Source organism: Talpa occidentalis, unplaced genomic scaffold (genome assembly GCF_014898055.3).
Source record: "Talpa occidentalis isolate TD23 unplaced genomic scaffold, MPIMG_talOcc4v2.1 talOcc4.17, whole genome shotgun sequence".
Classification (NCBI taxonomy): domain Eukaryota; kingdom Metazoa; phylum Chordata; class Mammalia; order Eulipotyphla; family Talpidae; genus Talpa; species Talpa occidentalis.
In genome coordinates this window covers 20,222,852-20,248,672 of record NW_023601754.1, presented here as the reverse complement: position 1 = coordinate 20,248,672, position 25,821 = coordinate 20,222,852, and the positions used below count along the sequence as shown (strand labels likewise).

Here is a 25,821-nt window from a genome sequence, read left to right as displayed (position 1 = left end):
TTATTTCCCTCCTTCTGCTTCTTTTAGGTTTAGTTTGATCTTGTTTCTGAAGGTGGACACTTAGGTTGTAGATTTGCCATCTCTCTCTCTTTTCAATCTCATAAATGCCCCCTAAACCTGACTAAGCAGTGGGTTGTTTAACTTCTGCATGTTTGTGAGTTTTCCCAAATTGCCTTCTGTTATTGATGTGTAATTTCATACCATTCTGGATGAAGAACATAGTTTGTATGATTTCCATTTGCCTTTACTGAGGCGTGTTTCATGGTCTGATTGGGGGTCTGTCCTGGAGAACGCTCGTGTGTGCAAGAGAGTGTGTTATGTTGGGGGGTGAGAAATGGGTATACATGTCAGTTCACTTGGGGGTGAGAAGTACTTCCCGTTGAATCTCTTGTTAAACAGACTTGTTTTGTAAAAGTGGTACAACTTTATTACAACACTGGATTTTTAAATGTAGTTTAAAAATAGGTTATTTCAAAAAAAACATTTAAGTAAGGTATGTAGAATTTGGAAAGAATGACACAGTAGAACATTTAATAATGCGTGTATCTATTTTTTACATTTTATAAATTTACGTAGTATGCACTGTTTTGTATATTTGATTCGGCAGCCTCACCGCCAGGCCACCTCCACTCTTAGTAGGTGAGACATAGTTGGAGACAGGGTTGGAGGCCTCAGGCTCCCCTGACCACAATGCAGTAGGTGACCACGAGGTAGGCCCCCTGACCACAAACTAGGCCACCTTAACTCTTAGTAGGAAGAGGACTGTGGCTGTTGTTTGAGAACAATTAGGTGTGACCTGTGGTTAGTAAAGCCTGTTCTTCCCAGATAGACTAGAGGGGTGCCCAGTAAGTGGCAGCTACTGCCCCAACTGGCACGAAGAGTAGCAAACCTCTACCGCCTCCCCAAGTAGCTGTGTTGGCGCAGAAGCCTGCAACGAGATAGTGGTCTAAGGAAGTCTTGAAAAGGGGGCCTTGGACCTGGCTCAGGGATGAGGGCATAGTTGTCCCCTGGGCCTGATCAGAGAGAACAGAGAAGAGCGTTGACATGGGTGCTTTGTCCCCCAGAGATTAAGTATGAGCACTGCCCGCCACACACGCAATCTAAACATTCCAATGACAGGATTCAAATAGTGGGAGGACTCAATTAATTTTGAGAATATGTCCAAAATAGGGCCTCCCTGGTGGCGCAGGTGGTTGAGCGCAGCGCTGTGAAGCAATCCACAGCCTCTACAGTGCCGGTTCAATCCCCGCCGGCCTTGGAGCAACCCACATGGCGAGCAGACCTCTCCTGTCTCACCCGCTGCTCTCCTCAGCAGTGTATTTCGTCAGTCTGCCTGTTCTGTTACCCACTCTGTCTCTGCTGAAACCTCTCACCCTCCCGTGCATCTGGCCTGTACCCTGGCTCTTGTATAAATAAAATAAATCTTAAAAAAAAAAAAAGAATATGTCCAAAATATAAATTCACTTTGTGGTCAATATTTTAGCTTTGAGAAAGTTTGCATTTTTTTTGCACTGGTTGTTGAAATCGGGTGAGTGTTTTGTACTCACTGCCCCTCTCAGCTCAGACAAGCCTTGTGCCGAGGCTCAGAAGCTGTGTGTGGCGCCCGCGGTGGCCAGTGCAGATCAGACAGTGGGTCTTGCCTCACCTGCGCTGTTTCCCCCTCTCTAGGTGGCAAGAAGCTTGCGGGGCCCCAGTGGCAGGACTGTGACTGTGACCAAGCTGTGATCGAGGACTGGGTGTTCAGGGTCCCCCATGTGGCCACCTTCCTGAGCGTGGTCATTCGTAGAGGCTTTTCCCTCCTGCCCTCGTCCCTCAACCTGGCCACCCTGGTCCCCGAGCGCCAGGTGGCCCAAGGGAGGGAGTTTGAGAGCCTCTTGGATGTGCCATCGCTTCTGTACATCAACTCCCACCTGCCCGCGGAGCGGCGGCACCGCTGGCGTCTGCTCTTTGCATCCGAGCTCCATGGGCACAGCTTCGCCCAGCTCCTTGGGCACATCGTGCATCAGGGGCCCTGCGTGACACTCCTGGAGGATCATGACGGCCATGTGTTTGGTGGGTTTGCCTCCTGCTCCTGGGAGGTCAAGCCTCAATTTCAAGGTAAGACTGGCCCCGGACCCGAGGTGGTAGCGGCGCTCTTGAGGGGTGTGGTGAGACGGCTGCTTCATGGAGCCTCGGCAAGGATGAAGGGCCTGAGTGAAAGGGTAGCTTGCATCTTCCCTTCCTGGGGCTCTTCTTGGTGTCAAACTGCCCTCTTTGTGGTGATTCAATGCTTCAAGAATTTTTTTTTTTTTTGGTCCTGCCAGCAGGGTGAGTTGAGCACGTCAGGTATCCTCACCCTGAATTTCCGGAGAGGAGACAGCAGCTCGGCGTGGCCAATGGAGCCAGGTCCCGGCTATGGGAGAGGCTGGGTGGTTGATGCCTTGTTAGGGACCCTGGGACCTCAATTGTCTCCCTCACACATCTTCCTTTCTTGGGACTGATCCCTGGTGGTAGCTCCTCTGCTGTTTTTGTCTTTCTCTTTTGCTTTTTTTTGTGGTTTAAGACTTTTGTTGAAAGTTGGAAGCTCTTTGGTTGACCTTTTAAATGTCCTAGGAAAAAGGGCTCTGAGTAAATTCTTCCTCTTCCTCCAAGAAAAATACTTTGATGAACATGTTTAGAGATACGTTCCAGAAGCACTCCCCTCCTGGGCACTGAGCTTCTGGCGCTGGGTGCAGCCGGCCGCCCAGTCTGTGTGCTCAGAGGCCCTATGTGCTGTGGTGTGGGGGCTTCTGTCTTGCGTCTCCAAGAGAGACCAGATCCAGGCCTGTTCTCTCTCATGTGCTAATGCTCCCCACCCCTGGCTGGGTCCATGGATGGAGGACCCCGGGTTCTGAGACTCAGGAGATGGGGAGAAAGGCTGCCTGCTCCTCTGGCACAGAGACTGGTGACCATCAGCCCTGTCCCTTCAGCCTCTTCTCACCGTCTCACTCTAGCATGCATGACACCTTCTAGTTGCCCTCATCCCTTTGTCATATCCCAGCAAACCTGAGTGCCTGATCCGCCTCTTGAGGCTGTCTTCCTGTTCTTCTGTGGGTTCTGGGGCAGGTGGCGACTTGGCACATGCTGCCTTCCCTCCCTCTCCAACCTGTGTGTACCACCAGCTCCTTATGGGAACGTAGTCAGGGTCACCTCCTCCAGGAAGCCTTCCCAACCCCCTGAGGGCCATGTCTTCCCTGTGGTGCCACTTACCTTGGAGTGGTCTCTGTCGCCCCTCTGCTAGGCAGAGCATCTTTGGTCAGGGACCTGGGTCCTGGGGCAGTATACCAGCACTGGGGAGGTGTCAGCTCTTGGAGCCTGGGTGGCCATTTGCTTGGGATGGTGGAAGGAAGCATGAAATGAAGACTTGTCTTCCTCTACCTTGTTGTTTTTGGGATTTGATTTTCTCAGTGTTTCAGAATGTTTCAGATCTTTTATCCAGTTGCTGCTACCAATCCTTCCCCATGGTGTCAGGGGTCCCTAAGACCACCTATACTTCAGTTATTCTGAGGGCTCTGCATCTAGTCGACTCATAACTAATTAGCTCCCCAGTGAGTGTGTCTAGCAGAGATGCTCCCTGCAGAGTCAGCTCCCAGGGTTGTGGGGGGGCTGGTCCCTAAGGCCCTTCCGCCTGGCACACCCTCCAAATTCCAGACCCCCAGAAGGAAAACAGGGGTTCAGCATTAGCCACATGGTTTGTACAGACACAGCGCTGGGGCCACTTTTAACCAGTTCTGGGGGTGATGGGACTCTGTTTAAATCCAAGTCCCCAGACCACAGCCCAGTGTCCAGCTCACAGTTTATCTCTCTGGATGTCTGTCTCAGTCACTGTGGGCTGTCTCTGCACCCCCTACCCTGTCACAGTGATGTGGGAAGGAACCTTCTTCAATTTTAACTTTGTTCAGGGTGAACCTGCAGGGTCTTCATGGTTTATTAACAAGCAGAATAAATATTCCCATAGAATGGTGGAAAACTGGGGATACCAAGATTTCAGGCCTGAGTTCTCTCTGCTCTGAACTGTGCTGTGGAATTCCAGCAGAGGGCAGACTTGCCTCAGATCAGATCAAGGTTGGGGCCAGTCTGATCCTTCCTCAAGGAAACAGCCATTTCTGACCTGCAGGACTGGAAGTGAAGTCACAGCTGCTTCATTTCTGCTGCTGTTTCTGCCAGTGGTTCTGGACTGAGCAGCGGCCTCAGACTGGGCGCCAGGCTGGGCCAGGGACTGCAGTTCCCCTGGGAGATGTGAAGTGTCTCTTGTGCTGGGAAGCACCTTAGAGACTGGTGCTGATGACCTTGGCCCTGAGCTTTTCAGGCACCGTGATAGGGAGCCTCACATGAGGGTCGCTCACTGTGGGCCTGGCTGCTGGGCAGGTGAAAATGACCCCTTGGGTCCTTGCCCCTGAACCAAGAATGTGACTTTCCCCACTGACAGCAGGCCCTAAGAGACCAGAGTGAGGGTCCCTTACAGCTGAGGGGCCCATACTTTGTGATATATCCACTCCTTTAGCATGTGGGACCCTGTAAATGTCGGTCAAAAGGCGAGCTTAGAATTGCAAAGCGAAGTGATACTCTGGAACCACAGGCCCGGGGCGGGGGGGGGGGGGCAGCAGGGTGGGAATCAGGCAGGTAATAGTGTCTAGAATCACCCCCCACCTTCTGGGCTGCTGAGTCCAGGGAATTAAGTCCAAGTCTTTAGCCTGGAGGGAAGCCCTCTGTGGGCCCCAGGTCACCACTCCAGCCCTGCTCCCCTCTTCCCCCACGCCAGCACTCACCGTCCCTCCTGTGTGGCCCCCTGTTATGCAGACCTGCGCCTGTATCCTCGTGGTCCTTCCTTGCCTGAGCAGCTCTCAGTCCTGCCCTTTGCATCTCCAGGCGACCTACCCACATTAGAGGGGCTGAGGCACTGCCTCCAGCAGCCCCCACTGCCCAGTGCAGACACCCCAGGAATCTGTCTGGATCGGACCCCGAGGGTCAGGCCCTCCCGCTGGCCCAAGCTGTCCTCCCAGACCACCTGGGGCTTGATGGCCCCTTCACGTCTTCCCTCGACACTCATGTTCCTGGTCCGCTCCCCATGCCTGTCCTTCCCCCCTGACTAGCACTCCTCCCCCGAGCCCCTGCGGTGGTCCTGTGTAGCTGGAACGGCTTGTTTTGGACATGCTGTGACCTGCACATTATCACTATGAAGGGATAGCCTCTGGGCCACATACATCTCTGGCTTCCTCCTCGCCCCCAGCTCTGCTGGGAATTCCCGGAGGGCTTAGGCTGTCCTCCATCCCTCCCTGGGGCTGACTGCTCTATGGTGAGGGAAATATACCTATGAGTCAATAAATTACACCCAGGGGTCTGAGGCTCAGGACCCTGGCCATTTCCTGAGCCCTGCTGGCGCCACCTTCCAGCAGCACAACCCTGTGAGTGTGGTGCGATGAGACCATCACTTTCATTGTCCCTCTCCCCAAGGACCATGCCCTACAGCAGCCGTGTCTCCTTTCAGCCTGGGACAGCCCTCCCTAGCACCTCCTGCTGCCTGAGCGGCCTGTGCCTGCACTAAGTCAGTTGCGGAGGACCACCCGCCCACCTTTCTACTGAGTTGCAGGAGGACTGCTCCCTCTGCCTTCCATGTGCTCAGCCTGTGAATGGCAGCCTGAATCTCACCTCTGCTCCCCCAGGACCAGATGAGCAGGGGCCCAGGTTCCTGAAGTGTCAGGCCTGTCCTCTGCAGGCCTGCCCACCAGCCTGACACCACTGGGCACCTGTGGTGAGCTCAGGGCACACCTGAGACAGTGGTGGTTTGACTTCTGTTTCCCTCAGGTGGGTGATGGGCTTGTTTGTGCTCTGGTCACTTTCAGGGGATAACAGATGCTTCCTGTTCTCCATCTTGCCTCGGATGGCCGTGTTCACCCACACAGGCTACAATAACCACTTCATGTACCTGAATCACGGGCAGCAGACCATCCCAAATGGCCTGGTAAGGATTGAGAGGGGCCGGTGGAAGTATCCCTGGTGATGTCGTCCTGGCCCACCCTCCCTGCAGTGGGGCAGCTGCATGCATGCAGGCCCATCAGCATGCCGTGCTCGGGTTGTTCTGCCCGTGTTTCAGGGCTGTGGTCGCCAGGGCGGGGACTGAGCTGCTCTCATGGGAGGATGGGTGCCTTTGGGGGGTTATGGGCAGACGGCAGCCCTCTTCCTGGTTACCAGGCGGTTGGTCTGTGGTCTTCATGTCTGGAGATACCGCCATGCTAGACCCACTCCTGGGCATTGCTGCCTGCCATGCACCTGGGTGTGCTGACAGATGATTCAGAACAGGGTGAGGGGCTCCTGTCCAGCGACCTTGGACCTGTCTGCCCCAAGGCTGTCTCCAGCCTGGTGACCCAGCTGCTGAAGAAGAGAAAGGCTGAAAGTCCAGGGCAGGCAGTGGGGCCGGGTGGGCAAGGGCACAGGGCTGAGGACTCAGATGCTGAGTTCGGGTAGAAATGTGCCTCCTGCCCATACCCCAGCCCATTGCTTTTCTTTGCTTCTTAACAAAAGGTTCCTTTTGAGAAATTCCGCCCTGAGCCGGCAGAGTGGAACTGAGGCCAGTCACCTCAGGGTTGGAGAGGCCCTTTGGGCCTTCCCAGGTTCTCTGTGCAGTTCCCCAGGTTGCCCCCAGCCCCTCCCAGAATGGGGGCTTGGTGGCAGCAGGGTGAGGGCTTCAGTCTCAGGAGCAGCGCCCAGTAGGTCTCCAGTAGTGGCCATAAGTGGCCTGAGGCGGGGAGTGGCTTTCAGCGCCCACTGCAATTTCCTACTCTGGGCTCTTGCTCAGGACAAGTTTCAGGGCTTGCCAGGGACCTGACTGGAGCACGGTGGAGGCGACACCCAGAGAATGTGATCAGGGAGGTCCAGGCAGATCTGTTGTGTAGGCTGTTGGCCTAGAGCCAGGGGTGACGTGGCGGAGGGAACACCTTGGAGTCGCCCCGGGTCTGCTTCCTGTTGCTTTCCTTCAAGGTGACAGCACAGAGTAGGTGACTGGGGCTCTGAGCACTGGGTTGGGGTCTGGGTGAGGATTCCCCCACACACACCCCCTCCCAGGCCTGGGCACAGTAGGTTTCCTGAGCTCAAGGTCTGTGTCGGCCTCCCTGCTGATGTTAGAAGCTGGAGTCTCTGGGCCCTGATGGTGTTATGCTTTTTGTCTTCTGCTGTCCTTGAGCTCCTAGCCAGTGTGGCCCTGTGAGACAAGCCAGAAACCTTGCAGATTGTTCTATTACAGTATCTCGTAATGGGATGGTGAAGTCACACAGGTTGAGTGCAGAGCAGAGCCCTGGGGTCTCCTGAGTGCCGTGTGGGCTGGGGTGTGCTGACTCGGCTCCCTCTGCAGGGCATGGGTGGGCAGCACAACTATTTTGGGCTGTGGATCGATGTCGATTTTGGAAAAGGACACAGCAAGGCCAAGCCCATGTGCACCACATACAGCAGCCCACAGCTGTCGGCCAAGGAGGACTTCCAGTTTGAGAAGATGGAGGTGTGGGCCGTCGGTGACACTGAGGAGTCCCAGCTGGTGAGTGCAGGGCGTTTCCCCACTCCATGGGCTTTAGCCCATTCCCCCTCCACCTGGAAGCAGTTCATTCCACACTGTCTCCAGAGGCTGTCACTTGCTGGGTGGGTGGCGGGGGGCAGTGGGTAAACCACAGAGCCAGGTACCCTGTCAGAGACCCAGGGATCTAAGTAGAAGGAACTGCCCCGGGCAGCAGGCACCTGACCTGTAAGGTAAGGGGGCCTAGGTTCCTTCTAGTTCGTGCTTGTGTGAAGAGTTGCTATGGAGCCCTCCCCAACCACCTTTGTCTTCACCCAATGCTGGCATCCCAGAGTGGGGGGACTTAGGGAAGCAGGTCCCCACTGGGTTTGCTGTGACCCACTCCAGTAAGTTTAACACCAGCAGCACATCTCTGCTTTTCTTGGCTGTTAGGGAGACAGGCATTCTTCCCCCCACATGTTGCTGAACAGCCCACCCTCTCTTCTTCCCAAGGCCAAGACCGGAAAGAGTATTCTGGATGCGGACCCTGAGGCCCAGGCACTGCTGGAAATCAGTGGGCGGACACGCCACAGCCACGGGCTCCGGGAAGCCCCAGCTGAGTGAGGAGGCGCCCCCAGTGCATCTTTCCTGGAGTGGAGAATGGGCACCCCAGGGTGCAGCTGCAGCGCCTCTCCTGATCCCTTGTGTGCTTAACTTGAACCTGGGGCCACACGGGTCACTCCCAGCTGGTCCTGAGCATGTCCGTGGGAACACAGAGTAAAATTCCTTCTGCCAGAGATTGATTGGTGGATGTATCTTCCAGAAATCCTAAGTGTCAAATTAGCAACTTAACTCTTAGTTCATTTCATATCGATGAAATTGAAGTCTTCTGCCATCTCTACTAGAATCAGTGCTTACTGGGAATGGGAGTTCTCACCTGTGAGGGGCACTTGGCCTCTCTCAGGCCATTCCAGTTAAAAGTGGGCCTTGATAGTCCATGTCACTGGCGGAAGGAGCTGGTCATGTATACATGACTCTCGACACACTTGGGGGATTACTTCCAATGGCATGGAATTTCTGTGTTTTTGAGAAAGCACTGACCATATATTGATGGGAAATATAGCCAAGGATTTTGGGGATGACACGTTTCCTGTGACCTGGGTCCTTTATGGGTGGTGGCGATGAGGTCCGCCTCTGCCTTTCTCAACTGTTTTTAAATGTGTCTATGCCAGGAGCAGACAGAAGAGCCAGGAGACGCACAGAGACGCAAAACTGTGGTTCTGACACTTATTAAAATGTGGGGTGTGTTGGAGCCTGAGACTGAGTGCTCTGCTGAGATAGCGGTGAGACATATGTGTGATGCACATATGACCTGTGCAGCCTGTCATATAAACAAGTGGTGAGCGCCTTGACCACCCCACTCCCTCAGGGTTGCCCTTCCTAATGCCATCTCCAAGATGTTGGTAGGTGGGCAGGGCTTCAGGGCCAGGCGGCCCTGCCTCCTTGCACAGCTGCTAACTGCCTTCAGAAGCATGGGGCATACACGCCGACAAGCGTGGTGCCCAACATCCAGACACAGCCTCAGTTGTGACTGAGCTCCTCATGAAAAGCCAGTGTTTCAGAGCTGCTCTTCTTGACTGATGTGGCAGCTACAGGATATCAGGAGCCTCAGGCATTCTGACCCTGAATACGAAGAACTTGGTTCCAAATCCTCAGTGTGTTATGAACGCTCTTTTCTAAAAGCACCATTAAATACCTCTCTCACACAGGTCTGTGGGTGTCTGTGCCATTTATCATCGCCTCTGGCGGAGGCAGATTTTGCCTGCCTGCTTGATTCCTACCATGTCCCTGTGCTAACAAGATCGGGTCACAGATGGGGACCAGCACATGCCCACAAGGCCTGGAGTGCTCAGCCCAGGCATTTGGCAACCTGAGCGTACAGCCTGAGGGGTGTAGGATGGAGGGGTGTAGGATGGCCCTGCGACTTCTCTTGGCCAGGGTGCTGGGTCTCCCCACAAAGTGTGGCTGTGGACGTACACATCTGTCTCGGGTGTCCTCTGTGGTGCAGGTCACAGGAGCAACAGGCAGTAGTGGGGCTGAGACCCTGAGGTGCCAGTTGTAATACACGAAAGTTTTGCCCTTCAGTGACGGGGGAACAAGGACTTGGGCTGTCGGGGCTGCGCGGTACCCCTGCAAGTGAAGACCGCCAGGGCCCAGGAGTGCCAGAAGGAAGAGGTGGAGAAATGCCTCTCTGGGGCCAACATGGCCGTTACTTATTTCCCACCATCTTCTCTTCATTAAAAAAAGGCCTGGTGTGTCCACGGTGAGTAAGGTCTGAACGCAAAAGGACGCTCATGATTGGAAAGGTGAGTCTTCCCCCTGCCCTGCATCCTGCTGCTTACCTTCCCCAGGGGCAGGCGTACGCGTGACGTCACTGCGTAGGGCCTGGCGCTCGCAGCGCAGCACGCACGCACGCACGCACGCACGCACGCACGCACGCACGCCGAGGAAGCCTTGCTGCGGCGGCCGGGGGAGGCCTGTTGTGCAGTGGAGCCTCGAGTGCCGTGCAGTGGCTTTCGTCTGTAGGGTGAGGGCGTGGAGGACGAGCTGTGGGATGAGGGGGTGCATGTTTTTGTTTGGGGGCTGCCGAGAGAGCAGTGGGCCTGCCTCCCGCAGCGTCGCGACCCGGGCCTGCTGCTCCCCGCAGGCTGTGCAGGTGTCTGGGGCGGGGGGTTGTTTGGTTATGATTGGATTCAAAGTCATGCGTTAACCTTCTGGCCATACAAAAAATAACTTAGAATCTCTTCCTTTTCCAGGTTCCAGGAAATGCAAAGTGAAAGGCCTTCCTTCGAAGCTGCGATGGAAATTGCCCGGTGATTTTCGCCTGGGTTGCTGGGGAGGGCCTCACCCAGGATTAACTTTCTCCATCTGCATAAAAGCCGTCTAGGTGGGTGTCAGCCTCTGCAGGGGTCCGTTTGGATGAGTTTATTTCCTAGTAATATTCCTTTTATTGACTCGCACCCACAGCACAGCGTGTCTCTGCATTTATTCAGGTGGCCTTCTTCAGTGGCCTCTTGCATTTTCTCACTTTACCGCACGGGTCTGACACATTTTGTATACGCCTAAGTATTTCTTTTTATTGTGGGTGGCATTACATTTTTAATTTGTTTGCGATTGCTCATTGTTAAAGCTCAGATGTAGAGTTGATTTTTGTATGTTAATCATGTTTCTTGTGACTTTACTAGCCTCATTTATTACTTCTAGAAAGGGTCTGTTTTATCTTCTTTTCACTCTTTTCCAGTGCCTTTTCATGCCCCGATGCTCTGCTGGGAATTCCCATAACATATTGAACAGAGCACTGGACATTTGTGCTTTGTTCCTAATCTGATGAGAAAAGCGTTCAGCCTCTTATTATGAAGTCTGACATTCGTTGTGGGTTTTTTGTAGTTGTTTCTTATCAGGTTGAAGTTTCCTTTAGTTCTAGTTTGCTGAGCCCCTTCCCCCGCCCCCTCCTCCTGGCACCTCACATGCCACTTGAAATTTATCAAATATTTTTCTCCAATTACTCTGACTGCGAGGTTCTCCTAGATTACTAATGTGGCATGTTAACATTGAGGGTAAAATACTGAACTCACCTTCCTTTTTTGGTCTGATGTCTTGTGCCCTTTCTTTATAATGACTGCGTCCACTATTTGGGTGTCCTTGGGTCTGTTCATGAGGATGTTGATCTATAGTTTTGGCATCAAGGCAAGGTTTGCCTCAGAATAAGTTGAAGTATTTCTTCCTCATTTTCTAGAAGAGATTGTTACTTCTTTAAATGTTTAGGTAAATTTATTGAAGAAACCATCTGGCTTTGGAGATTCCCTCTTCTGGATTTTAAAACCTATGACTTCATTGTCCTTCCTACTTATATCCAGACCATCTGTTTCATCCTCAGTGAGTTTTAGTGGTCTGTGGTTTTGGTTTGGAATTTGGTTTATTTCCTGTAACATGTGGAAGTTATGTGCTGAGAACACATGGTTCTTATGTCCTGTCTCCTGTCGCTGATACAGATAATGCCCTCTCTTTCCATGATAAGCTCCTAGTAACACTGATGATTTCATTTCTCTTTTCAAAGAACTAACTTTTGATTTGACTGAATTCTCTTTCTGTTTTCAACTTCATTGACTTATGCACTTTATCATTTTAATTCTGGTGAATGTTCCTCTGCTGTCGATGGGTACAGTGTTCTGTAAACGTAAATCAAGCTCATTGCTTAATGTGGGGTTCAAGACTACTGTAACTGTGGTGCAAAGAGGATCCTCACTTGAGTAGAGTCCAGCTTCTCCATTTTGTCTTGTTGAGTAAAATTTTACCTATCCCTATTTTTTCGGATTGTTCTGTATGGTGTAAGGAAGGATTAAGAGGACTTTTTTGTTGTTATCACAAGTATCACTCAATTCTGATTGTTTTTATCATTCTGCAATGAGAAGCATATTTCCTAGGCATGCATTTTGCTGAAGGCCCCTGAAAGGCAGGAAGTGCCGTGCTCTGAGGGAAGTAGGAGCAGGCACTGTGAGACACGATGTGGGCTTCACCTCTCAGCAGTTGGTAAAGGTTGGTAACTGTGGGTGGATATCACCTGGGCCCAAAAGTTTCCTTTCCCAGCCGCTGAGACTCCTGAGTCATCTTGCAAGTGTGGCACTAGGCATCTCTCATTGAAGGCTGGTGTCACAGGGTGGGGGGCCTTAGGGACAGAGGCACATCATGACCTCCCCTCAGGCTGTGGTTTTTTTTTTTTTTTTTCAGTAGAACCCTGGACACCGCAGGGGTCCAGTCTGACGTTCCTCACCCTGGGCTGGCCCAGGTGTCACCAACCTGGGCAGTGGTGGTGACTTTCAGGGTCACTGTGGCTAGGCCCTGATACCATGTTGTCTGGTCAAACCCCAGATTAGATGATTTTGTGATTTTTTTTTTTTTAGATGTCACTAAATCAGTAGATGTCATTTAAATCAGTAGATGGAGTTAAACAGGTCATCTTTACCTAATCAGCTGGAGGCTTTTTTTTCTTTTAAAAGATTCATTTATGCATACAAGAACTGGGGTACAGGTCAGAGGTGCAGGGAGTGAGAGGATACACCAGAAACAGAGTAGGGAGCAGAACAGGCAGATCTATTGAAATGCAGTGCTGAGGGGAGCAGTGGGCAAGACAGGAGAGATCTGCTGCACCATGTAGGTAGCTCCCTGGCCAGCTGGGAATCAAACTCATGCTGCAGAGGTTGCAGACAGCTTCACAGTGCTGTGCTTAACCCCTTGTGCCACCAGGGAAGTCCAACTGGAGGCTTTAAGAGAAAAGGTGGTGTTCCCCCAGAAGGAAGCATTCCACCTCCAGCTTGAACTACTGTGTCACCTGTCTCCTGACTCCCCAGATGTTGGACCCCACTATGGTGTGAGTCAATGCCTCAGAACAAGTCTCTCTCTCCCTCCTGTTGGTGCAGTTTCACAGGAAAGCCTGGGCTACTAACAGGGGTGGCAGGTTTATAGATGTGGCCTCATCTTGGGCAGTTGGACTCCACTTCCAGTCCTGCTTGGTGGGTTTTACAGCAGACAGGAGGGTGGGATTGGACCACCATCTCCAACCAGAGGGCTGCTCTAAGAACCCTCAGGAGCGGTGGGGAGATAACCTAGCTCCTGGCTCTGAGGGAAAGGCTATCTGAGTGTCCACCCTCAAGAGCTGAGGCCTCTGGGCGGTGCAGGGTGTGAGCACATTTCACAACATGGTCATATACATGGGCTGGAATGCAGGCAGTAGGCCGGCAACCCAGTCTCCTAGAGGAAAAACGTGAACTCCATCCATCGAAATAATCGTCAGGCCTCTCCCCTCGAATAGCTTGTAACCAAAGACCCTGTTTTATGGAGGAGGAAAATAGGGGGAAGGAGAGGCGCCAGGCAGAGTGAGCAGAAACCCCAAACTGGTGCCTAGTCTCCTTCCCAGGAGCCCCTGCATTCTTTGTGAGTGGCGGGACCAGTAATGCACAACACAGTCAGACATAGTTACAATAAAAACCTGTGATTTAATAAATAGGAGATGCTTCTGAACAGGCCCTTTGCTGCCTAGAGCCCACGGAGAGGAGTGGACAGAGCACATCTGAGCTTCCTGCTGGTTTCCCAAGACGGAGAGCACAGTGAGTGACCCACTGCTTCCGTGTCAGAAACCCATCCCCCTGGGGAGGGACCACAGTCACATAAAAGTAGAGATTGGCGGCTCTGAGCCAGGTCTGGCTACACTATACACCTTCTTGGTGCTTCTTGGTGCTCCTGACTCGGGAGCAGAATCTTTCACAGAGTTTGAGGAGCTCAGATAAAATAAACACAGATGAGGCCAATCCAGTTAACAGCAGCAAATCTGTCAAAGGCGAAAGAGAAAAGGTCAGAGAGAAGGGGGTGGCAGTGCAGAGTGGCCGTGGCATTCTTTGAGTTTCTTTTGTCCTTAGAAAGAGGCATGGAGGCCAGGATGGGGGTGCTGAGCACCTGCTCTTTCCATCCCCTGATGAGGGGGTGCCTCCCCAAGCCTCATGTCCAAAACGCTTCAGAGCCAGGCAGCTTGGAGGTGGGGCAGGTGCCCCATCTGTCACTGTGGCTTCCACTCCAGTGGATTAATTCCTGAAGTCGGCCCATGGCCACCGCTGCATCTTAGTGTCCTGGCTCCCCTCCCTGGCCTCTTTGTCCCTGCATCTTACAAGTGAGATGTACAGCATGGGTGGCCCAGACCTTATATCTGCTCGGCTGATATAATTGCCAGGGGATGGAAACACCATTTAAGAACTGTTTTTGCTTCTATCTCCTCCCTGTGACCGCAGGACATGGTTGCTGATTTTTGATAACAGGAAGAGAGTTCACTGGCTCAGATGTGCCCAGAGGTTTGCAGCGAGCCTGTGTCCACCTCCTCAGTCCTGACTGCTCATTCCAAGACCCTCAAGGATGTGATCTGCTTTGGAGGGGTACTGCCTCGCTGACTCTCTGTCCCCACTCCCCATCTGCTCATGGTCATGCAGCATCAGGCAAACAGCCTAGCCAACTTGGCAGCTTTCCAAAAACAAATGTGGGTCTGCAGGAGCCTGGATAGGGATGGACCAGAACCCCTGAGGTCCTGCTTAGGGCATGAAAACTGGGGGCACACAGCCCAGCTCATGGAATTGCTTCTTCCAGCAAGAACTGTGGAGGGCTGGAGCCCTGTCCGCGGGTAAGCAATGTCCCAGTCCTGCCACCCTTGGATGAATTTGCTGCTCAGCTGGGCGCACACAGCAGGTCATGGCCAGGCCCAGGTCGTCCACTCCTGGTGTAGCCCCCGGGCCTCCTGGTCCCTGCATGTGTGCTGTGGGCCTCCTGTCCTGTTTCGAGGTGTCCCTTCCTCCATCACATCCCCTCCTTCAAGGACAGAAAGACCTCATGTAGGACTCATTCCAGGAGAGGGTCCTAGTGCCCCCTTCACTTACCCAGTGCACCCAGGCTCTCCGTCTGGAAGACCTTCTGTAGGAGCGGAATATAGATCACGGCCAGCTGCCCCAGCACCGACCCCAGCACAGAGTAAAGGAACATACGATTCCTGAGAAAGCCGATCTCAATGATCAGCTTGGTCTGCGGGAGGAGAAGGGTGTGTTGGCCAGGACCCAGCCCAGGTCTCAGATAAACACGCTTCCAGGGACCACTGACTGGCTGGGCAGCGACCGCAGGGCCTCTGGGTTGTGACGGGCCTCACCTGGGAGCGGCAGGTCAGGGCGTTAAAGAGATCGAAGAGCACGAAGCAGGTGAAGGTCATGGTCGTGGTGCGAGGGGTGCTTGCTTTGTCTGCAGGGATCTGGAATGCAGTGCACAGGGTGAGCAGAGACTGAGGGGATCCCTGCTCTTCTCATCCTTAACCCCATGCATGAGAGGAGAGGACTCAGCTAAGCAGGCCCCTGGCTGGGCCACAGTGGGGTAGAAGTTACTGCTAGGATTTGGTCAAGTCCCCCATGTGGGAGTCACACATGGTGCCCAGCAGGTGTCTCTGACCCTCTTGGTGGGACCTGGCAGAAGACACCAGAATGATGGAGTGTATACTTCTACAGTCAGAGCCTCTAGTAGATGTCACTTTGCACAGGCAGGCAGGAGGAGGTGGACCCCATGGAGAATGAGGCTGTAGACCCTGACCTGGCTCTGCCATGGCCCTGGGGACCCGAGGTCTTGTCCTGACAGAGGTGAGAAGGTTCTGGGCACTTCTCAGGAAGTGCTTCCTCCTTTGGTGAGAGCAGGTGATGAATCCTTTCTCTGGCCTGCGGAGCACCAGTACGTCTCCTGCCTGAGCATACTCACTGGACCCCAGGTTATCGGCAGACCCTGGGGGTCTTCACACAGGAGCTCCTAGGCCAGGGCCCAAGAACCTGCATTTCTCAGGCTCCCTGGTCTGTGTTTACCCCTAACACCAGGCTGAGCACATGGCTGAACTGCTGGGGTCCTTCACCACCTTCCTGGGCAGGTGAGGTTGCACAGGTCATGGGGCACCCGAGAAATACTGGAGAGCAGGGGCTTGGCTGTTTCTGAACCAGGGGCTCCCTGGAACTGCACACAGCCCTTAGAGGGAAGATGGGAGTTCTTTTAGATTTCAGATTGTTTCCTAGTGAGAGCAGGAAGAAGTAGGAGTCTCTGGTCCCATTTGGGAAAAAAGTTGGAACTTTTCTCTGCCCAACTTTGATCTTTGTGTTACTTGTCTCCCCCATCAATCTGAGAGGAGGCAGGCCTGCTGCGCTTCACACAAGCCCCACTCCAGCACCTGCCACTCTAGGGCGCTCAGTGCTACTGACTGAATAGCCAATGACTTCAGTTGTCCTTCTGTCTTCCAGGAAGCTGACTGAACAACTCGCCTCTTTCCAGAAGATAAAGAGAGTCCCACTGATGATGATGGCAGCTGACAAAAGGGTGCGCAGGATCAGGGCTCTGCTGAGGATCGTGTCCTTGATGCTCCGAGGAGGCTGCCGCAGTGTGTCTTTGTCAACTGGCTCCACCCCCAGGCTGCTCAAAACAAGACGAGAGATGCTGAAATAAGCCACCAAAAGGGGTTATTTCAAAAAGAAGCATAGAGGGGACAACCTAGAGCAGAGGGCCACTGAAGTCACCATGGAAGGCTCAATGAGGATGGGGTGTTGGCCAGCAGCCTACAGGTTGTCCCTGGCTCATGGGGATACCCCTTACTCAGCCCCTTGGTGCCTCCTGGAAGATCCCTACTGTTGGACCCCTTGGGCAGGGGCACATCTCCCCCACCCTCTTATGTCACCTTCACATACCCTTGACATGAACACAGGAGGGCAAACCACTCCCAAGGTTGACACCCCTGGTCGTCCTGGAGCCACCCCCCATCACTCTTCATGCCCAGGCAGTTTCCATCACCATGGGGAACCCCACATGTTGGGCAATGTTCATCCCAGCTGGTGGAGAAAAACAGGATCCAAACCCTGTTCACCCCCAAACCCACTGTTGTCTGAGGGGACACCGCCTTTGATAACCTTGGAAACAGCAGGAGTTAATGTGGAAGCACAGAGGAGGGCAGGACAGTGAGCACCCACTCCGTGCAGGTCAACTGAGGTACAGCCAGGGGCTGCATGAGGCGGTAGCCTTCAATGCACATGGGGGGCTAAGTGGGGCCCTCATTCCCTTGTCTACTGTCACTGGCCATGACTAGTGAAAATCAGCCACATGTGGAACAACACCCACTGTGTGCTCCAACATGGTGAAGTGACTGCTGGGCCTCGCAGCCTCACTGCCTGATTCTCTTTCATTCAGCTAGCCTTATGCTCCCTTCTTATTCTTTCAGCCAGTAGTTTGCCTAGCACCCTTGTAGGAGCCCACTGGGACCATCACCAGTTCCTTGCCTCCTCGAAGGTGATATTTTAGCATGGAGATGGAGTTTAATCAAATAAGCAATGATAAAGGGACCAAGAGTGAGGAGGTGGCTGTTAGAGTAATCAGGGTGGACTTCTCAGAGGCAGTGACCCGAATGAACAGTGGGAATGGCAACAAGCCATGCAAGAGTCTGGGCAGGAAGGTGTCACCTGCCTTCTCATTTCTTCTGGTGCCAGTGCCTGTGCTTGCCCACCTTGTAGCCCTGGCACCCTGCACGCTGTAGGGGCACAGTCAGTGGAGCAGGTACTGGCTCTGCTGCAGGTCTCCCAGCCTCACCTCTGTGCTGGCGGCCCATCCATGATGATGTTGATCCACAGGATCTGCATGGCGTTGAGGGGACTGGGCAGGTTGCACACAGTGGACAGTGTGATAAGGCTCAGGGCAGAGATGCTCCTGCGGGACATGTGTCGGACACAAGGTGCTGTCAACAGAGTTGGTGGGTGCAGCCCTCGATGGCATTCAGGGTGCTGGCCTCTACTTACGTGCTCAGCTGAAATCGGACAAAGTTTTTGATGTTATGGAAAATCCCCTTGCCTTCCTCCACCGCATTCCTGTAGGAGTGGAGAAAAATGTTTATTCTCAAAGAGGCCCACCAGTGAGAGATTCGGCCAGAGCCATCACCCAAAGGTGACATGCTGCTTGGACCCCTTTCCCACCCCACAGCTGTCAGGGACACGCCAGCAGCCACCAGGGGACAGTCTCTGAGCACACAAGCACAGACTGTGGGTCACTCTAGGGAGCCTCATCCTCGCCAGGGCCCCTGAAGTGTCTGAAGCTCTTGGTGAGTCACCCCCAGCCCAACAGGATGGAAGGTCAGCTCTGGGGCCAGGGTAAGAAGGGACAGAATCCAGAGGTGGAGACACCTTGACCGCTCTCTGAAGGTGCTCTGGAAAAGTCCTTTGAATTTGATCTCATGTCACTAATATATAGTAGGGAACGGTCTAATCCCCCAGTTTTTTTTTTAATTTATACAAGAACCGGGGTACAGGGCAGATGCACAGGAGGGTGAGAGGATTCACCAGAGCCAGAGCGGGGAACAGAACAGGTAGACTGATGAAATACACTGCTGAAGGGAGCAGCGGCCGGCCGGGGATCGAACCAGCGCTGCAGAGACTGTGGATAGCTTCACAGCGCAGTGCTCAACTGCCTGTGCCAGCAGGGAAGGCCCAAATCCCCCAGTTTTTTTAAACTACATTTGCAAAAGAATGAAAACCACAGAGCTATATATTAACTACCTTTTATTTTTTTAACAGAGGAAGCCTTATTTATCTGTAAAGATTCCTTTCTAAAGCCATTCGTCAGGTTTTTGCTATTTCTTCCCTCCCACTTTACTGCTATTCCCTTGAGTAAATTCTAAGTTAATTAGAATGAATTCGAGAATTAGATTTAGAGAGGTCAGCTTAAGAGGAACACATAGCTTTCAGTGACCTCAGAATCTAGAAGTCTCGTCAGCGTGAGATGGGCTGCCCCATCCAGCACTCAGGCACCAGTGGTGACCTCTGAGGCTGAGTACACTCACCTTTAACTGGCTATCTCACAGGAAGCATTTCTGTGTCATGAAACTTTTTATGACGTGATTTTTAGCAGCCACGCTTGCAAGGCCAGGATGCCCTTCCTCACAGGCGGCCCAGGCTTGTCTGTCAGCGCCTGAACTGCCCCCTCAGGCTGCAGGTGAGGGCTCTGCAATGCTTATCCCTCCCAGGCCCCCACATGCTGTCTGGGGGTTAATTGGCCCCCATGACCCTGCTTTATGGGATGCGTGGGTCACGAAACACCTGGAAACCTTTCTCAGCATGATCCCCTGTTTCTCCACAACAGCTGACCCAGCAGGAAGGTGGTTACTCCTGGTTGTTCTTGCACTAAAAAAAATACCTAAAGAGGAACTTACATGATGGCTGAGAAGTCGTCATCCACCAGGATCATGTTGGCGGCCTCCTTGCTGACGTCGGTGCCCATCTGCCCCATGGCGATCCCGATGTCTGCTGACTTGAGGGCAACTGCGTCGTTCACTCCATCCCCCGTCATGGCCACAATCGCCCCCGACTCCTGCAAAGCCTATGGAAAGAGGAAGTGAGTGCAGTGCTGCTGTCGGAGGACCTTCCTTCTAGATCCTCCTTCCTGCCTCAGGGGTGCCTCTCACACTGTGGGCAGAGGGCAGACTGTGCCCTGAGACACCAGCGTTGGTGGGCCCAGTGAAACCCAGCTCTGCCCGTGCTGGCTGTGGGGACTGGGCAAGACCCATCCGTAGCCCTCAACCTCGGCCTCTCCATGTGTAAAGTGAGGTGACGGCCCCTCAGGACTCTGGAGGAGATGGAGTTGGGCAACTGGTAAAGGCCTCATTGCCATTATTAGTGATAATCAGCATTTTGTCCCCTGAAACCACAAGGTCCCCCGAGTGTTAATATTTTCTTTGCAGAATAACTGCACAGAAGTTTACTCTGTGGAATGAAAAAAAGCCCCTAAATAAAAGCCCCTAGATAACACAAAAAGCAACCATGAGTAAAGATAAAGAACACATTTTCAACATCTGCATGTATGGAGAGACCAGGATCCTGCATTCCAGAGAGTTCCTCCCTGGGGCTGCATAATGGGGAAACCACAGCAGCTCTTTGCTGGGCATCTGCTATGTGCCTGGTGGTGTGCCATGAGCCCCACAGGGACTTCCTTTGCTCCTCTCGCCAGCCTGTTATCCTGTGTACAGATAGCAGGAAGCCCAGGGTTGGCACAGGCTGGCACAGGCTGGCCTCTGTTTTCCCTCTGCACCCCCTATTCTTGCTCTGCTTTTGGTGTGTATGGCAGCTTTAGTTGCGCATGTGTCCACCCTGCAGAGCTGATGCTTGCCAGCAGCCCTGCCACCTAGTGCACCACGGAGCATGGTGTGGGCACAGTTAACCTTCACCAAGGGAGCTTCCTGCCACCCCTGACTGCCCTGCCCTCTCCAAGCCCGGACAGGCAGTCCTGGCACAGCAGCCTGGAGGAGCAGCCACGGCTGCGGTTGCACCAGCTCAGGCCCTGCACGGCCCCTAGGTGGACACACGGCGCATGGCCTACCTTTATGATGGTGAGCTTGTGCTTTGGGCTGGTCCTGAAGAAGACAGACACCTGAGCACAGAGGCACGAGAGCAGTCAGTGCATGAGGGGCTGGGCTGTCCTTCCACCTGGCCCTGGGACGCCCCACCTTCCTGTCCCCTACAATCTGTTGGCCCTGGGAGGAGGAAGATGAGGGGGGACCCACCTCTGTGATGTGCTTGGCCAGTTGGCCCTTGTCCATGCTTTCCACCTCATCCCCCGACAGCGCTGTCAGCTTCCTGTTGCACAGGCCAATGTGCCTGCCTGTGGTAGGAGGACCCCTCTGAATGCCTGTTCTGGGCCCAAGATGGGGGCCCCCATCCCCCACTGCACCCTGACACCTACCCCTGCCTCAGAGAGCTCATATAAAACCAGGATGCATACCTGTACTGAGGACCTGTTATGCTACCTGATTTCATTCCCACCCACAGAATCGCCTTGTGACCAAGGCCATACTCTCCCCACTGGAAGGATGAGACTGCCCCTGGGTCATGGAGCTGCAAGTGGCCACCTCAACCCTGATGTGGTTCTGCCTAAGACTAGAGTCTGTTCTCTTTCCTTGGTGCCCAGCTGCCTTGAGGTTGTGGGGGGAGGACCAAGGGGTGACAGACCACCCTCATAGCAGCAGTGCATCAAGGGACCAAGGATCAGCATGGACCATGCTCTGCCCAGTCCACACAGCTGGTGGCAGGAACCAGACAGCTGTTGCTTTGAGGACAAGGCGAGGTGATGGGGACTAGTCCCTGGGCAGACAGTAGGTTCTCAGTGGTCTGAGGTTGCTTTCCCTTGGAGAACCTGCTGATACTTTAAAGACAAATGTCACCAAAGGCAGAGATCTGGCCCGCGAATCTCTTCCTCTTTTCTAAGCTGCAGGATGGCCCCTGGTAATGCCCCGCTGCAGGCATTGCCATCATAAAGGGATGGGCAGGTTTCCACCCCTTTCCCCATTACCTATGGCCAAGGCTGTCTCTAGAGCATCTCCCGTTATCATTTTCACCGACACGCCCGACTCGGAGAGGACCTGGACGGCTTCCTTCACACCAGCCCGTGGGGGATCGATGATTCCAACGAGACCCAGGAAGGTCAGCTGCCCGAGCTCGGGCCCAGCAGCCAGGGCCAGCACTAGGAGAGAGGTCCGCAGGCCCATCAGCCCCAGCCCCGTGTGGAAGCCCAGTGCCTGTGTGGGAGCAGGGACTAGAAACCCTGCTCGTGGGCTGCAGCTGTTGAGGGTGCACCAAGTAGAGAGAAACACTAGGGGTGGCCTGCCTTGCCAAAATCTGTAGTCTACTGGTGGCCTGGACGCCCGCTCCCAAGCATGGCCCGATTGATCTATATGTCCTTGGTTTGCACTTTTGTCACCTGCAGCCACCACCAAAGTTTAAGAAAACATGTGACAGGCACAGTGGTGAGAGGGCTGTGTGGCTAGTCTTGGCCTTGACTGCTTCAGTGGCCCAGAAGCCTGGCCTGGCTGCTAGGGACGAGCGCCTGGGAGGTGGGATGAGAGATCGGACCTCACTGTGTCACCATGGAAGGGGCTGTGGCCACGGAGCCTCCAGCTGCGCCTCCTTCCTGCACGGTCAGAACACAGCTCAGAGTGCACAGGCCATTCAGTGGGCAGTCCTCGGGGCTCCCCTGCCTGCCTTGCCCCTGTGGTCCACAGATTCTTGAAGACCCTCACTCCGGGGTTGTGTCTACACACATGGGTGCTGCCCACGCCACACTGCATGTGGTCAGCAAATGCAGGCGGGAGGCTGCTACCCCTTCTCTGTGAGCCACAGCTGCCTTGGTGGCACCATGTGGAGGCTGGGCTGGAACTCTGGCTGGCCGGCCACCTTACTGACTAGGTAAGTAAGCATGAGCCTGCTAGATTCGCTGTCACATGCAGACTTAAGCTGGGGGCTGGGGACACAGGCACTGACCCCGCAGACCCAGCGACCCCATCCTCTTCTCCTCCTGCAGGCAGAAGGACCTCTGTTGGGGCGTCAGAGGCAGGGGGATGCCCCCGTTGTTGTACGTGGTGCAGTAACAGATCACTTCTTCAAAGGCCCCCTTCATGAAGTAAATGTCTTCCTGCTCCTTGGAATAGAAAAAAGGAAGACAATCTGTTGTTACTGGATGCTCTCGGCGGCGCAGACTCACCTGCACAACGATGTTGGGGTCAGGGTTACCCACAGGAACGGTCTTCATTCCTAGTCAGGTAAGTCATAGAGGAGCAGCCCATAAAGGGAATGAGGCTGGTGTGTGACCTCCCCCCACTACTCAGCTCCCCATCAGGTCCCCTTGTTAATATCAGGGCAGCTGTGCATTTTGTTAATGACCTGTCTCCCAGCCAGCGCTATGCCTTTAGGGGCATGACTGGCAGCTAGTGACTACTTCAGTCAGACTCCGGTCTCCTGTGTGCGGGCACAACTGCTATTCTGCTTGCCCCAGCACCAAGTGCGCAGCTGACCATCTCCCTGTGTTTTTACTACACTGTCTCCCAGAGGCCTGGAGCCCCAAGGAACAGGTGCCAGGAGAGTGTGGAGTCAGTGGGGAACGGCACCCCCTGCATCAGCACAGCCCCTGCTGGCTCCCGGGTACGGGGAGCGGGGGAGCATGGGAGGATGTCTAAGGCAGTATTTAGAGGGGGAAAAAGCCAGTTACAAGCACACTTAACACACATACAAAACAAGCGTGACCTGGCTTTGAAGGTGTTGCCCTGCGTTGGGTTTGAGCATTTGTAACCTCAAACATGGCCCCAGCTGCCCCCACCTCAGGCTGGGATGGGCAGGGTGAGAAGGAGGCAGAATTATAAGAAGCTTCCATTTTTAAGTCACATTTCTAAAGTTTTTCTCCCATCAGTATATATTACCATTACCTCCAGGCAGGAAATATTTGAAGGTATTAAAACATTAAAAAATCCACAGCTCCTTATAAGCACCCTCTCACAGCAAGGGGCTGGAACGAGCTGGCCAAGCTGCCTGCATGAGAGGAGAAATCTCAGCCTGGCCTGACGTGATAGATTCGAGAGAGGGAGACTTGAAGCAAAGGGTAGGAGAAAAAGCTAGAAAGGCAGTAAAATCCCCTGTTAAAACAAAACTTTTTTGAAAAACTGCAGAAAATTTTAAAAAGGGGGAAGTCTGCTGAGCTCCTATCTGGGACAGCCTTGGCTAGCTTGGCGCCGCTGCTCTGGCCACCATGATGTGTCCACGCGTGTGTGTGCAGTGAGGGACAGGTGAGCTCACTGTTGACACATTTTGTGGTGGACATAGGGATGTGCCTCCTGGGCCCCCTCAGTAATGAAGGGCTTTTCCCCATCCTGCTGGTTAAATGAGCTCACAAGGGAACTCAGCACACAGATGCCAAGGAAGGACCCCCAAGTTAGCCAGGGGGGGGCAGCAGGAGTGTGCAGCGGCTCCAGCTGCAATTCCTACGTCATGATGTTATGGGCCAGCGAGTCTCATCCCGAGCACCAGAATCCCCAGCAGACATAGGGTCTGGCTCCCACCCGCGGTGTCTGAGAATCTGTATTTGTAACCAATTCCAGGTGACACTGATGCTGCGGGTCCAGGGCTTTCCCTTTGAGAGCTGCTGTTCCAGATGAATTCTCCGCAGAGGACCCGAGAGAGATCAGGTGCTTACTTGCTATCAACTGCATTTTCGTGGAACTAGCTGGTGACTTGAAACTCTCCTCCTGGATATCTGTAGTCAGCTTTATTGGCGATGGGGGTGGGGTGGGAAGAGGCAGGACAGCAAACTCACCTCAGCTTTGGGGCTGCATTTGACCGCCATCCACTTCTGCTCTGAACTGAAGGGAATCTCTTTCTTTCTCACGTATGAATCTTTAACATTACTCATGTCCATCTAGGATAATAAAATGGGGCGCTTCAGTGAGTTGTCCCAAACCAATGTCTGTGTATAGCTCAGTCCATTTAAGATATTCATTCTTCAAACCATCCTCGGAAGACAAGAAACTCAGGCCTGTAGCTCAGAGAGAAAGGACCTTTGCTTCCAAATGTTCAGCTTGGGAAAATGGTCCCTCTTTTTCTTGTCCCAGTTGCATAAACATAATACCCCTTTCTCTCCCCCCTCCCCGAGTTTCCCATAAGTGGAACATGCCCAGTGAGGATATAGCAGTTTCTAAAAAACTGAACTCCTGGGGTCTGACATTCGTTTGTTTTTTGATGGCTTCCAGTCCAGTTACTTGGTATCTCTGAGCCTCAGTTTCCCCAACTGTAAACCAGTCCTAGCCTGTGCATCTCATTGCCCCAGGTATTGAAAGTGCATTCTTGAGGGCAAGACTCCTTTTAGGTACAGAGCATAGATACGCAGCCACACGTATTTTCAGTGTAGCTGAGGTATTAAAATCTGAGGAGATTATTAGGCCCCGGAGGAGAATGTACAGGATGAGCTGCGACCTCTACAAAAGAGAGCTGAGCCCTAACTGGATGATACCTGCAAGGGCGATCTCATTTGCGAACAGGGTCTTTGGGATGTAGTCAAGTCAAGATGAGGTTATTAGGGTGACCCTAATACGAAGAGGAAAAGGAAGCAGAGAGGAGAGCGATGAGGCCACCAGCCAAGGACACGGTGGAGGACAGACAACAGAAGCTGGAGAGGAGCCAGCCCGCCTGCACCGGCCTTTTCGACTTCTGGCGTCCAGACTCAGTAAGTGCCTATTATTTTAACTACCCATTGCGGGTACTTTTGATCGGCTGCTCCAGGAAATTAACAGCAGAGTCTTATAATGGACAAAAGGTGCAAAGTCCCCGCCCTAGACAGGAGGATGAGTGAGAAGAAACACAAAGCTCTCAGTTCCGTGTCTAATTCCCAGGCTGCGGTGAACACCTGCCAGAGTAAACTCATAAGTTGCAGAGGACAGGAGGTTCTGGAACCTCTGCTCTTGGCTGCACAGGCAGTGGTGGGTACAGGGTGGGTTGAGACACCAGGGTTTTGGTTTTGCTCCTGCTAGAAGCCAGTAAGCTTCCCCTTCCCCACTGGGCATGGGAGTGGTCGGTGGGTTGGTTTTAAAGGGGCAGTGTGTTCAATTCTGTGTCACCGACAACCTGGACAGTATTTTCTTCTGTGAAAGGAAAAGAATATGTGGAACAGTCTTAAGGCAGCTGCTTACAGGAGTTGAATAAAAGGGTCATCCTTCTGGCCACTCATGGCTCACCCACCACTGGTCTGGAACTTCACCCAGGCCCAGGCAGAGAGGAGGGGCCTGGGTTCCCTGCCAGGGGAGGGAGGGACAGATGGACACAGGACAGTGATGAGTGAAGCCAAAGGTGAGCAGAAGTGGAAACAGACGTGAACTTGTCCGAGACAGCTGTGAAGGAAGAACAGACGGGAGGGAC

General features: G+C 53.4%; 2 protein-coding genes and 2 long non-coding RNA genes across 8 annotated transcripts in view; 3 read left to right on the top strand and 1 right to left on the bottom strand.

Annotated features, from left to right (window-relative positions):
- The window catches only part of MEAK7 (MTOR associated protein, eak-7 homolog), a 41,878-nt gene extending 31,968 nt beyond the window's left edge, over positions 1-9,910 (top strand). For 3 of the 4 annotated variants that reach the window (XM_054697034.1, XM_037516267.2, XM_037516265.2), the window contains exons 6-9: positions 1,669-2,097; positions 5,862-5,980; positions 7,367-7,546; positions 8,015-9,867. In XM_054697034.1, coding sequence (XP_054553009.1) covers positions 1,669-2,097; positions 5,862-5,980; positions 7,367-7,546; positions 8,015-8,125 — 839 coding nt within the window. In that variant the 3' untranslated portion in view covers positions 8,126-9,867. Of the gene's footprint in view, positions 1-1,668; positions 2,098-5,861; positions 5,981-7,366; positions 7,547-8,014 lie in introns of all 4 variants that reach the window. The other variant, XM_037516264.2, reaches the window with a different exon arrangement.
- A 99-nt stretch (positions 9,911-10,009) lies between these two features.
- LOC119249150 (uncharacterized) lies at positions 10,010-20,057 on the top strand. Its single transcript, XR_005126085.2, has 6 exons — positions 10,010-10,088; positions 10,318-10,448; positions 12,806-12,929; positions 13,566-13,665; positions 14,341-14,723; positions 16,360-20,057. It is a non-coding gene; the product is annotated as an uncharacterized LOC119249150 (long non-coding RNA).
- The window catches only part of ATP2C2 (ATPase secretory pathway Ca2+ transporting 2), a 49,732-nt gene continuing 37,464 nt past the window's right edge, over positions 13,554-25,821 (bottom strand). For both annotated transcript variants that reach the window (XM_037516263.2, XM_054697033.1), the window contains 12 exons: positions 24,227-24,328; positions 22,405-22,561; positions 21,437-21,607; positions 20,652-20,749; positions 20,468-20,518; positions 19,305-19,471; positions 17,899-17,967; positions 17,693-17,809; positions 16,381-16,528; positions 15,240-15,338; positions 14,977-15,118; positions 13,554-13,886 (listed from right to left, as the gene is read on the bottom strand). In XM_037516263.2, coding sequence (XP_037372160.1) covers positions 13,768-13,886; positions 14,977-15,118; positions 15,240-15,338; positions 16,381-16,528; positions 17,693-17,809; positions 17,899-17,967; positions 19,305-19,471; positions 20,468-20,518; positions 20,652-20,749; positions 21,437-21,607; positions 22,405-22,561; positions 24,227-24,328 — 1,440 coding nt within the window. In that variant the 3' untranslated portion in view covers positions 13,554-13,767. The remainder of the gene's footprint in view (positions 13,887-14,976; positions 15,119-15,239; positions 15,339-16,380; positions 16,529-17,692; positions 17,810-17,898; positions 17,968-19,304; positions 19,472-20,467; positions 20,519-20,651; positions 20,750-21,436; positions 21,608-22,404; positions 22,562-24,226; positions 24,329-25,821) is intronic.
- On the top strand, positions 22,231-24,973 carry LOC119249151 (uncharacterized). Its single transcript, XR_005126086.2, has 3 exons — positions 22,231-22,682; positions 24,012-24,098; positions 24,948-24,973. It is a non-coding gene; the product is annotated as an uncharacterized LOC119249151 (long non-coding RNA).